The sequence below is a fragment of the Seriola lalandi genome, unplaced genomic scaffold (assembly GCF_002814215.2).
Source record: "Seriola lalandi dorsalis isolate HSWRI2012SDOR001 ecotype SW California unplaced genomic scaffold, Sedor1 jcf7180002054575, whole genome shotgun sequence".
NCBI classification, from domain to species: Eukaryota; Metazoa; Chordata; class Actinopteri; order Carangiformes; family Carangidae; genus Seriola; species Seriola lalandi.
The window spans coordinates 572,620-585,135 of NW_019525128.1; the positions used below are offsets into that span (position 1 = coordinate 572,620).

Genomic DNA, 12,516 nt, shown 5'->3' on the forward strand with positions numbered 1-12,516 from the left:
CACAGATACACACCTGTTACACCCACTAACACACACAGACACCTGTTAAATTCCAGGTTAGTGACCTACTTCCTGTTAGTGTGTGGTGCTCCTACCTCTAGCGTCGTCTTTCCTGAAGCCAAAGCCGCCTCCTCCTCGTTCTTGCCTTCGTCCCTCTGCGATGTCGACCCTCAGTGACCTTTCACCTAACAACTGCAGGGGTCAGAGGTCACATCAGACTCATAACAGTTCTACACCTTCACACCAGCTCATTCCCCGTGTTTCATGGTTTCAAAGGAGTTTGTGCAAATAGAAAGGTTCATTTCGTGACTTTAATGACAGGGTTACACTTATTTAGAAAACAAGGTACACAACATACTCCACTGTACAGGTATGACAATGTGATTACACGTGTTTCTAACATGCTGTTTGAATATACATGAAAAATGTTCCCATATCCAAGAAAGACATGTATGTATGTGTGCGTGTGTGTATGTATGTACGTACATACGTATGTATTTGACATATTTGATTTATAAAATGTCTTTACGGCTTTGTGTTATTTAATCAAGGTATTTCAGATATTTCAGAAAGACGAAAAGCTTCAGGATTTAAATCAACAATAAAGTAATCAGACATGTTTTGTGTTATTAAAACATTTGTACATCTGTAAAATTGTATGAAAACTATAGTTTTTACCGTATTTACTTTTATTTTATAACATACATGATATACATGTAGATATATATTAGACCTGGCAAGAGGTGGGGCTGAGAAACACGTTTTGAAAATTCATAAGCTGCTGACTACATTGCTGTCAATCAAATAATTCATTAATCGACTATTAATCACAGCTCTGATACTTATGTAATCATATGTAATTACCATATATGGCCAAATAAAACATTTTTATGTGGTCAGAAAATCAGGCTTCATATTGTGTGTGTTGTCCCTGAGTGAAACACCTGTACCTGCGGACTGGTCACCTGTCTAACTGTGTTCTGTCAGTGTGAATGCGAACCCGGTCTGTCTCCATGTGTATCAGGCGGAAGGACAAAAACATGACTCAGATACTCACAGCACCGTCATACGTCAAAGCTTCTTTTAGAGATTCCAAGTCTTCAAACTCAACATAACAAAAACCTGAAAGACACAAAGACGGTGAGACTGACTCAGTCTGATGGACCTGAGGGTATGAACCTCTCTGTTGCCCCTGCCTGGGGAAACACCACCACCCTCCGAGCTGCAGCCTACACGCAATGACAGAAAATGAAATCCTCTGACCTTTGAACTTGTCTGTCTCTTTGTCTCTGACCAATCGGACGCTGCGGATGTTGAGCTCTTTGAAGATGATGTCGATGTCTCCCTGCACCGTGTTGAATGGCAGGTTTCCTACGTATGCCGTGAATGGAGGCTCTGACGGCAGCTCCTTCTGCTTCCTGGGGCCTCCGGGGCCACCACCACCACGGGGCCTGACGGGACGGGACGGGGACACAGACAGGATCATTTGATGCACATGAGTGACTTCTATTTGCAGACAGTTTGACTGAATGTGAACTAATACTGGTTAAAGAAGCTCATGTTGTATCTCACATGATCAACTTTTACCAATATGATTTAGTTAGTTTCCACATCACACTTCAGTGATGGTTATGGCAGTTGTGTCTCCCTGTAGTGATTAAAAATCTTCAGGTAAGAAATAACATCATCCGTGTCCATGTCCACTCACAGTATGTTATACAATAGAAAAGTATTTCTAAATAACTATTTACAAATTAAAACTATTTTGTATGAACTAACCTGCTCTACAGTTTCATTGCAGAAGACTTAATAGGGCTGATAATGAGCCCAGTCCACTCCTAAAACAGGTGGTCTGTCCTCGTTAAATAATGCAGTAGAAATGATGGAGGCTTGAGACCACATCAGAGTCACAACGTCTTACTACTATACACATTTTGCAATAACTTGCCACAGCCGCAATGTCATGTAGTCGTACTTAAAAGACTCTGCAGAGGGCTTTTAGTTTGAAACAAGGGATACAGGAAGTGGAGATGTGGCGACACACGGCCGAGGTGAGAGACGAGAAGAGAAATAAAGAGGTAGATTTAACTAATGATATTTAATACGACTGGGGACTGACCACCGACAGTCCATTGAGTCTCAGTACATGAGAGCGTGTCCTTCACTGACAGGTGTGAGCAGGTCGGCCGACCTAAAAACATGATGATGTTGTTGCGGCAGAGACAAACTGTCCCTGAGGATCAACAACCTGAAACACAAACCAGGTAACAAGACACCCGTGGACGGGATCATCCGAACCCAGGCTGAAGATTAGGTCTATTCTTATCACTGATTAATCTGCTGACAGTGAAGACTGCCCATGACAAGATGACGTCAAAAACACCAAATTATTTCATTTATTATCATGTAAAAAGAAGAAAAGCAGCAAAATCTCACATATAAGAACTTTTTGATTTTTGATCACCTACACAACTGCATTTAACCTTAAGTATTCAATAGCAATTAAAAGTTCCATTTCTGATTCTGGTTCAATAAAGATTCAAATCATTATCACGACTGTCACTAATTGCTTCCACAAATTTATAACTAAATAATCAACCTGTTATTGCAGGATACAGTGAATTCGTTGAAACAATAGATGTTGGTTCTTGTAAAGTATTTTATAAAATGCTGAACTGTTCCTTAAAATTCAGAAACTCATCAGACTGGATCAGAATTATACACGGACATGATATTCAGAGTCAGAGCTCTGAACTAGGTATTTAAAAAGGTCATATAACTCTGGACTCATTTACTCCAGTACTGTATTAAAGGTTCCATATAGTATAAAGGTCTCTGTCCATGTGTAGTTTGATTATATTCTATATTAATACTGTGAAAGTATCAAAGCCTCAGTCCACAGAGAAATGCACACATCCTGTATTCAGAAACTGAGCCTTAAAACCAGCTGTCAGGACTTCTGGAACTTTGTGATGTCACAACAAACCAGTCACTGCTCTCAGCCATGCCCCAAGCCCTGCCCACCTGGACCCAGCATCCAACCTTTCAGGATTTGGTTTCTCTCAGCGTTTTCCTGAAAACTGCTATATTTTTATTCCATCACTCAGAAAACAGTCAGCCAATCAGAAGAGAGGCTCAGAGCCTCCTCTCTTCTGATTGGCTCACCGACCTATTGTTATTAGAGCTCTAGAGAGAAGCCTGAGAGAGGAGATGTAAAACTACACTGAGATGGTTTTTGGTTCTTATAACTTTTTATGGATCAACATTTCAAATACAACACAGTGTAAAATATGGGACCTTTAAGTACAGCTTGGAGGCACTTGTACTTTACTTGAGTATGTCTATTTCATGCTGCTAAAAATACTGTAGTTTTTACTGCTGTCACTTATTTTAAAGCTCTAGTTACCGATTAAATTCCATATGAAAATTATTAATATGATCAACAAATAAGCAATGTATTGTTATAGATAGTATTAAATAGAGCTGCATGATATGCAAACAAAAAAAAATGATATTGCAATTATATTGGCAGATATTGCGATATGGGCCATGATTTCAGTTTCATTTCATTTCATTTTCACTGAAAAAAATATTTAAATGATGTGATTTTTGGTCTGTAGCAAACAAACATGTTGCTTCACGTCTGGAGAATATGATATGTAGGCTGGGGCATCTCTGTAGCACCACAACACTTATGGTGCTAACAATGCACAGCAATGTAACAAATTTTACCTTTATCAAAAAAAGCTCCTGTGATTTGGATATTGCACTTGGTCATTCTGCGATTCTGATTATATTTAGAATTGTGGAGCTCTAGCATTAAAATGAAATGCTGTAAAAAATCAATTGATTAGTCGATTGACAGAAAATAATTAGACAACTAACCCTAACCCTAATAACGAGTGAATCATTCTGAGTCATTTCCTTGCAGAGAAAATGCAGAACATTTATTGTAGCAATGTGTACAGGATGAGCTTCATCTTTGATGGTGAACTACATGTGTCTGAGCTGAGGACAGTTATTCAGATCTTTGAGGATGTCACCGTGTGACTGACACTGTTAACTACTTAATCCTGACATGTTAGCATTGGTTAGAATTATTCACTAACGAAAACAATGAGCCTCACTTTTACCAGCTGCAACGTTAAAGTGACAAACACATTAACACACCAATCATTATAATAACATAATATAATTTTTTTGAATAACAAGTATTTTTTACTTCTGGTACTTGAAGTTTATTTTGATGCTGATACTTCTGTTGTTACTGCAGTACACTGTTGAACGCAGTACTTTTACTTGTGACTGTACTTTGATCATTTCTCCAGCAGGACAGGGCGTTAACAGCCTGAAAACCTCAGTCAGACTCTTACCTGTCTACCAGGTTAACCTTAGATCCTGACTCTCAGTCATGATGAAGACATCATGTTGTCTTCTCAGTGCATGTCCATCTTTTCTGTGCTGTAAACCTCAGCTCTAACATGGAAGCTGTGTTACTGCCCCCTGTTGGACCCTCTGAGGATCAAACAAGTGTCTGGTTCTCATGAAGCTCCATCACATATTAACTGATTGGTCTGTAAAATCATTCAGTTTCTCAGAGTCTGAGGTTACGTCTCGTTTAGTCCAACCACAGTTCACTGTGGTAGAAAACAGAATCTGTCACCAGACAAACTGCAGCAGTTTATCACTGTTTCTTGATAAATTAATGAAACTAGTAACTACTGATTATCAAAAATATTTCTTGATAATGTTCCTGCTGATTGATAGGTCAATTAATTAACTACTTATTTCAGCTCTGGTGGTTTCTATCATCAAACACCCACCCTGCTGTCAGCTGGGTTCAGTGATATTAACATAAACAGGCCGTCTGACTAAAACCTGATGTTTTCGGATTATTCAACTTTAATATGAACATTACATGAATCATTAAGTATCACAGTAGTTGAGTTGTTTTAGATGTGAATGATACATCGATCAATACATAAGTAATTTATAAAACAAAACCTCATCATTTTCTAAAGGCAGAATCTCAAATGTCTCAGATTTTCAATTTTCTGTCACAGTGAACTGAACCTCTGGGGTTTCAACTGTTGGTCAGACAAAACAAGACATTTAAAGACCTTAGCTTGAAATGGAGACACACTGTTTGCCCGTAAAACAAAGCTGATGCTGACTTGGCATTAGGGCTGAAAAAATCATACAGTGATTATTTTGGAAGATATCACGATATGAGTCTTGATTTCAGTTGGAAAAGTTTTTCATTTAATTTTCACTGTAAAAATAAAAGTTGCATGATGATGTGATTTTTGTTGGGTCTTGTACCAAACCATCTGATTTGCATGTTACACTTGGCCACATTGCGATTTTGACAACATATCAATTAATTGTGCAGTCCTACTTGGCATTTTTGTCACATGTTGCATGTGTTAAACCAATTCTTCATCTTTTGATTGTCCTACCTGAGTCACTGTCACAGGTACAATGGAAGTATGTTACTAGCTGACAACAAAATAAAATATGAGTAACAAATCTGAGCTGCAGCTGTGTTCATAATCTCATCAGTGACTCGTGTACAGATCAACACTAGACAACAAGTCAAAGAAACTCTCTGCAGATGACTTCATTAAAAAATTAATCATTTTTAGTTCATCAGCTTAAAGTTCTCTATCAAAACATGTTTCTGCTGCTGGGGAAATAAACTAATTCAGTCTAAAGGTTTTATGGTGTCTGAAGCAGCTGCAACGTTTTTGACCACATGATATAAATGTATTCTGTAACAATTTTCAGAACTAAACTATCACTACATCTAATCAATATCTGACTCGTTCTCTGGTGTCAGTTTCTCCATTGTCTCAGCTTTTTCTGTTTTCTATCACAGTAAATGAACCTCTCTGGCTTTGGACTGTTGGTTGGACAAAACAAGAATATGTGTCCCCCTGGACTCTGAGAGACTGAGATAAACGGTGTTTTGTGATGTTTCATAAATCAAACCATTCACTGATGAATCAATAAAGATAAACTGATGAGGTTAATAATCGTAAATAACAGCAAAGTAAACAGCTCTGGAGGACAGAGTGGATGGAGCCTGAAGGAACACAAAAACAATGTATAGCTTTTACTGCCTCATATAGCAGCTGCAAACATCCAGAACAAACCAAGAAATCTGCTTTTCACTGCTGGTTTCATTCATCAACATCATTTAACACACACATCAAATAACAGCTCAGAAAAAAAGCAGATAACCTGCTGCTTACTGTATGGACCACAACATATCAATAACCAATAGTCCTGATTGATACCCAGCCTCATGTTTGGTTACTACGTGGATGAAGCTGCAGTTGCGGACACATGATGCAGCCATGCGGGCAGTCTGCAGCTGCAGCTCGGCCACCACCTCCACATGCTGTGGCCTCCTGTTCCGCCCTGTCTCGCCTCTCACTGGGACCGGTTCACTATTCCAAACACTTAACAAATCACCGTAATTTTACTGCCCAGCTCCGGGGCGATTCTCGCCACATGAGTCCGTTTGTTTCACTGTCTGTACGCAGCTAGCCCGCTACTAAAGGTTAGCCTATTAGCTCCGGGACCACGGTGTTCCCCTGCCGCTCTACGCGGCCTTCCCTCACTCCTGCCCGGCCCACTCAGCAGGCGCCCGGCGGGTCGAGCTCCGGGGCCTGGCCGCCATGCACTGAGGCTCGGGGAGGAAATCAATGGGAAACACGGCGACGGTCCTGTCGGTGTTTGTGTTTGAGGCACACAGCAGAGCTGCCATACAGAGCAGAGACTCACCCTCTACCGCCGCCGAAGCTACCGTAGGCCCGGTCCCGCTCATCATAGCTGTCGTAGTCCGCCATTACTGCTGCTGTGTGTCGGAGGAGGAGGTCCTACACGTCACACACGGAGCGGGCTTAGGTGCCCGTAGGGCGCCTGACCGGGAACACTGAAACTCTGTCGAAGTTGCTTTGTTAACTTCATTTTAAAGGTTTTAGAAATACAAAAGTAAAGATAAAATACAACGTGACTAAATATGAATATTCATTATGAATAAACAACAATGTAGAATACTAAAGAATCTACCAGGGAGGATGGTTGATTTAAAGGTATAATGTGTAAGATCGTGCTACTTGCTCCACCTCCATAGGGGTCAGCATTTTACCTCTTCTCCCCTGTCCAGTTAATCAAATTGTTGTTTTCCCCATGTTCCTACAATTTATTATGATTATACAAATTATGAATACTTGTAGTAAAAACAGTATGCTTTTATTTACCTATAAAAATATGAAAGCAAAGGGAAACTGCATGACACATGGGTGTCTACAGGCTACAGCAGCATGAGGAAGGGATGATGACATCATCACAAAGGCAGAATCAGAAAATAAGGTTTATTGCCAGGTATTTTTTTACTTACAAGATATTTGGCTTGGTGTTTGGTGCAGTATACAATAAACATATTAACAGGAAATAACAATAAAAAGGTAAAGTACTGCAACAGTCAAAAAGATAAATGTACATAGACACACATATTTAAAAAAAATAAAACCATGAAAAAACTACGTACATAAGTATGTAGATAAAACTCCTGATGAGCAGGATGTGGAAAAGATCACAGTATAGACAGTAAAGACAGTTCTGTGCAGGGATAATACTCCAAGGTGTTACTGTAATGTGGTTGTTGATGGCTGATGAAGCCAGACGCAGAAGAAAAGGCAGGTGCTGGTCCATCACTGGGGAGGACTGGACAGAAATTCTGATCCTGATACAGACAAACATGTGATAGGACAATTAGTTTAGATCATACAAATCCTTTATATTCAAACATGTTTGGTCTGTTGTGTGTGTATGATAGATAGTGATGATAGATATGAATATGCTTAAATAAATACAGTACTAGGCAGTGGATCCTCAACCTGCTGGTTCTGGATCAAACAGTCTCTTTGTCTTATTTGTAAAAAAAAACAAAAAACTTGAAGTGTTTGTCAGTGCGGTTTGTCATTGCACTAAATATACTTTTGGCTACAGACCATCATTAGGTGTGACTCACCAGTCTAAAGGAAAAGTCTCTTTACTCGCCTGGAGCTGTTGGAAGCCACATCAGGATTTACCCGTGTTGTGCTTCTTTGCTGTTGAACGTGGTTTCTTGACAGTTCTTCGGGATGGAGATAAAGATCGCTTTCTAGGCGCTCCAGCCATATCTGCGTTTCTATGATGCTTGTCTGCAGCTTTTTTTTTTCTTTTTTGGAGCTGTAGTGTAACTTCAAGCTCAGGAGGAAGCTCTTCTTCTCCGTGGGACTGTGAGCAGACTAGACACTACACTGACTCATACAGCATTTAGTGTGTCTACAGTATTACAACACGGCCAGGGTCGGGGCTAGTTGGTTAGCATGCTCGTTTCAGTAGATATCTCTGAAATACAATAGATGGAAGTCTTGCTCATGACATCATCACTGTGGCTCCTTCAAATAGCCTACTATTGATAGTGCTAGTTAATTTTTTTGAACATTTTAAACTATAATTCTGGCCAGATCTTACACATTGCACCTTTAAACAAATTTAAAACGCTAACAATTAACTTGTTAGCCCGTATTAATTAAATACACGCATTGTTACAGAAATAAAACGTTTTGAAATCTATTTATTGATATAAGATTCATTAGTTCTGTTGCAATGTGTGAATTCCTTTATGAAAACAGAAAAGACAAGTGTGAATGCAGAAAGTTCAGCATCTACAGTGCATCAGAAACCCCCTTTTTCACATTTTGTTGTTTCACCCTTATGAACAAATTGTTTAAGTTCATTTTAAATCTTCACTCCATACCCCGTAATAACAAATCAAAACCAGAATTTTAGAAACCAATGCAAACTCACTTTGACATAAGTATTCAGACACTTGCTGTGACACTGTAAATTTAGCTCAGGCTCCTCTATTTCTCTGGATCATCTCTGAGATGTTTCTACACCTCGATTGGAGTCTACCTGTGGTAAAGTCAGCTGATGATTTGGACATGATTTGGAAAAAACACACCTGTCTATATAAGATCGGATGGCAAATAACACAAGGAGGAAGGAACTACTGCAGAGCTCAGAGACAGGATTGTGTCGAGGGTCAAAAATATTTCTGCTGCATTGAAGGTTCCTGAGAAGAACAGTGGTCTCCATCATTCTGACATGAAGAAGTCTGGAACAACCAGGACTCTTCTAGAGCTGGACCTGGACTAACAGACACCAGAAAGAGGAGACCAAGAAACTGATGGTCTCTCAGAGCTCCAGAGAAACTTCCAGAAGGACAACCATCACTGCAGAACTCCACCAATCTGTGTGTCCAAATAGAAGACTCTGCTCAGTGAAACCTACATAATTCTCTGGTCTGACGAAACCAAGATTGAACTGTTTGGCTTCAATTTCAAGCATCATGTCTGTATAGATCTGAAGTGGAGCAGAATCACAGATAAATCCCCATGTGATGTGTGTGTGGAGTGTGTGAAGGATTCTCTGCTTCTCCAAAATGAACAGCTGATCTGATGAGGATACATTAACAAACACAAACACCTGACTCCTATAAGAAATGTATTCGTCATATATTCAACCTTTTCCAGACACATTCATTAATTTATCAACAAGATATGTATTTAAACTGCTGTTGTGATATTTACAATCATAAATGTATCAAAAATATATAAAACTAGTGAGGGATCGTTGTTGAATCTCTTCATGTGGATGCCTTTTAACACAGTCCAGATGACAAAATCCTGGTCTGTTTTCTCAGCAACAGGACACAGGAGTTGGTAAATTAATGGACCTAACAAGAATCAACGCCAAAGCATTGCAAACATCCGAAAGTGTTTCTAATATTTTGTCCACCAATATTTTCATACTACCACAGAATAACAGAGACACCTTTCAAAGGTACAAAAGGCTGCAGTCCTGTTCACCTGTTGGTCTTGTAGCAAGGAACTCTTTAGGACTTCTACAGTAGGTCTTGTAGAGATCTTTAAGGATTACACACAGTTCTTGTAGAGCGTGCAGAGGTCTCACAGGGGTTTTGTGGATCTGTCAGGGAGGTTGATCAGTCATTTAGATGTGGATGTTGAGGTAGTGGGACGACATCCAGGACAGAGTCCACTTGTGCTTCATCTCAGCAGCTGCCTTTCGTGTCCGTTTCCTCTGGGATCTCCTCCAGGTTTGGTGGGGGGGAGTCCCTCTGCGGTGGCGGTGAAGGTTTAGATCCACGCTGTCGCAGGTCACTGGAAACTGTGTCCTTACCAGAGGGAAACACGGTTTTCCCCAAAGCCTGGAAGCACAGAACACAGGACTCGAAGCCAAACTCTAACTGAAAGCATAACTGTGTCCCAATTCAGAGGTCTCATCCTTCAGAGGCTGCATTTGAAGATCGATTGCGTCACAGTGGCGCAACTAGATTGTCCCATTTCATACGCTCCTTCAAATGAGTCCCTCTTTTCCTAGACAACGAAGGCTCCAACAGCTGTGTTCTTCATGGTCCAACCTATCCTGAAATTCATTGTGCACCGGCGACGAAAATAATATGTCAGCAAACAACACTGACAGAAAGCCTGAGGATATGACTGTTAAATGTAATATTGGGTTTCAGCTCAGTTCAACAGCTAACGGTACAACTGTCTGGCAACTGGCGACAGGAGCCATGTTTTGTGAAGCAACGGTAAGGGCTGGTGATGCAAAGAGAAAATCCTCCATAGGCCAGACCATTTCATTTTGGTTTTGTCTTTGTGGTCTGTGACAGCCACAAAGGACCACAACTTCATAGACCGCCTCCTCTGAAGGATTCAGTCCCTGAATTGGGATACAGCTTATGTGTGCTAAGATACACTGTGATGAACTGGACTTGTGCACAATCATTACATATGAAAGTCTGTTAACCTTGATCTGTTCCACCGTACCTGGTTCTCAGCCAGTGCCTCTTTAGCCATATAGTGCTCCCTCCTCATCTTCATCTCCACCTCCTCAGGGATGTCAGGGACCATCATGTCAATCAGACGGCCGATGAAGAAGACTACATGCTGAGGAAGAAAGACAGGAAAAACCTTCATCATGTCAAGGCAGAAACTCACCAGGACCCAGACCTGCAGTTTCCTTCACGTATTAAATGATCAACACTAAGGCTGCCTCTCAATCAGCAAAAGTCCAAAGCAGCTACAATGCTATTTGCAACAGCAGTGAACCAGGAGAAACAGGTGAACCAGGAGAACCAGGTGAACCTTTATGTAAACAAACTTAATCTAATGAACCTGATGTAAGAGAGAAACTGACCTCAAAGATGATGACAAAACTAAGACGTACGGCGAGCAGGTGATAGTACTCAGGTGTGTTTTCACCATTTTCATCCCTGAAACCTCGATACCTGCAGAGAAGAAGAACAGCAACAACCAACAGTTGACATCATGATGCTGACAGTGCACTTCCCCCGCTGTGTTAGGACAATCTCTGTCCCAAACTGTGCTGTGATTGGTACAACCACACCAATAACCACTTTATCACCTATAGTGTTTATGATTGTAAATATTCAAATTAAAGAGAGAGTGATGTGACTGACAGAGAGAGAGTTCTATCATTGGATAGCCTGTAGACCTCATACTGCTTCATCAGCAGAACCGGACACATTAGAAACACTGTCAATATCATTGCCATATGTACCTGAAGGATATGTGTTGGTGTTGCTATAGTTACAGTGATGTTGCCTACCTGCAGGGGGTGTGTTGATGTTGCTATAGTTACAGTGATGTTGCCTACCTGAAGGATATGTGTTGGTGTTGCTATAGTTACAGTGATGTTGCCTACCTGAAGGATATGTGTTGGTGTTGCTATAGTTACAGTGATGTTGCCTACCTGCAGGAGGTGTGTTGGTGTTGCTATAGTTACAGTGGTGTTGCCTAACTGTAGGATGTGTGTTGCTATAGTTACAGTGATGTTGCTTACCTGCAGGATGTGTGTTGGTGTTGTTATAGTTACAGTAAAGTTGCCTACCCTAAAGATGTGTGTTGGTGTAGTTATAGTTAAAGTGATGTTGCCTACCTGTAGGACGTGTGTTGGTGTTGCTATAGTTACAGTGGTGTTGCCTAACTGTAGGATGTGTGTTGCTATAGTTACAGTGCTGTTGCCTACCCGCAGGGGGTGTAATGCTATAGTAAGAGTGCTGTTGCCTACCCGCAGGAGTGATGGTGTTGCTGTAGTTACAGTGATGTTGCCTACCTGCAGGAGGTGTGTTGGTGTTGCTGTAGTTACAGATGTTGCCTACCTGCAGGAGGTGTGTTGGTGTTGCTATAGGAACAGTGATTTTAGTCTACCTGCAGGATGTGTGTTGGTGTTGCCATAGGAACAGTGGTTTTGCCTACCTGCAGGAGGTGTGATGCTGGCTGTAGTTGTGTGGTGATGTTGCCAGAGTGAAGTTGATGAAGCCGCTCAGCGAGCTGTCTCTGGTGTAGCGATAGTAGAGACGGGGCAGGAAGGATGAGGTGAAGGCGATGAGGAAAGCCTAGAAAGTTG

At 40.8% G+C, this 12,516-nt stretch overlaps 2 protein-coding genes across 4 annotated transcripts in view; both read right to left on the bottom strand.

Moving 5' to 3' along the window:
• eif4h (eukaryotic translation initiation factor 4h) overlaps positions 1–6,932 on the bottom strand; it is a 12,294-nt gene extending 5,362 nt beyond the window's left edge. For all 3 annotated transcript variants that reach the window (XM_023417523.2, XM_087176967.1, XM_087176966.1), the window contains exons 1-4: positions 6,790–6,932; positions 1,264–1,451; positions 1,058–1,122; positions 96–192 (exon numbers count right to left, since the gene is read on the bottom strand). In XM_023417523.2, the coding sequence (XP_023273291.1) occupies positions 96–192; positions 1,058–1,122; positions 1,264–1,451; positions 6,790–6,854 (415 nt within the window). In that variant the 5' untranslated portion in view covers positions 6,855–6,932. The remainder of the gene's footprint in view (positions 1–95; positions 193–1,057; positions 1,123–1,263; positions 1,452–6,789) is intronic.
• A 1,680-nt stretch (positions 6,933–8,612) lies between these two features.
• Positions 8,613–12,516, bottom strand: part of ano7 (anoctamin 7) — a 24,500-nt gene continuing 20,596 nt past the window's right edge. Inside the window, exons 21-24 of the mRNA XM_087176968.1 lie at positions 12,366–12,505; positions 11,284–11,374; positions 10,914–11,033; positions 8,613–10,288 (exon numbers count right to left, since the gene is read on the bottom strand). Coding sequence (XP_087033094.1) covers positions 10,133–10,288; positions 10,914–11,033; positions 11,284–11,374; positions 12,366–12,505 — 507 coding nt within the window. The 3' untranslated portion in view covers positions 8,613–10,132. The remainder of the gene's footprint in view (positions 10,289–10,913; positions 11,034–11,283; positions 11,375–12,365; positions 12,506–12,516) is intronic.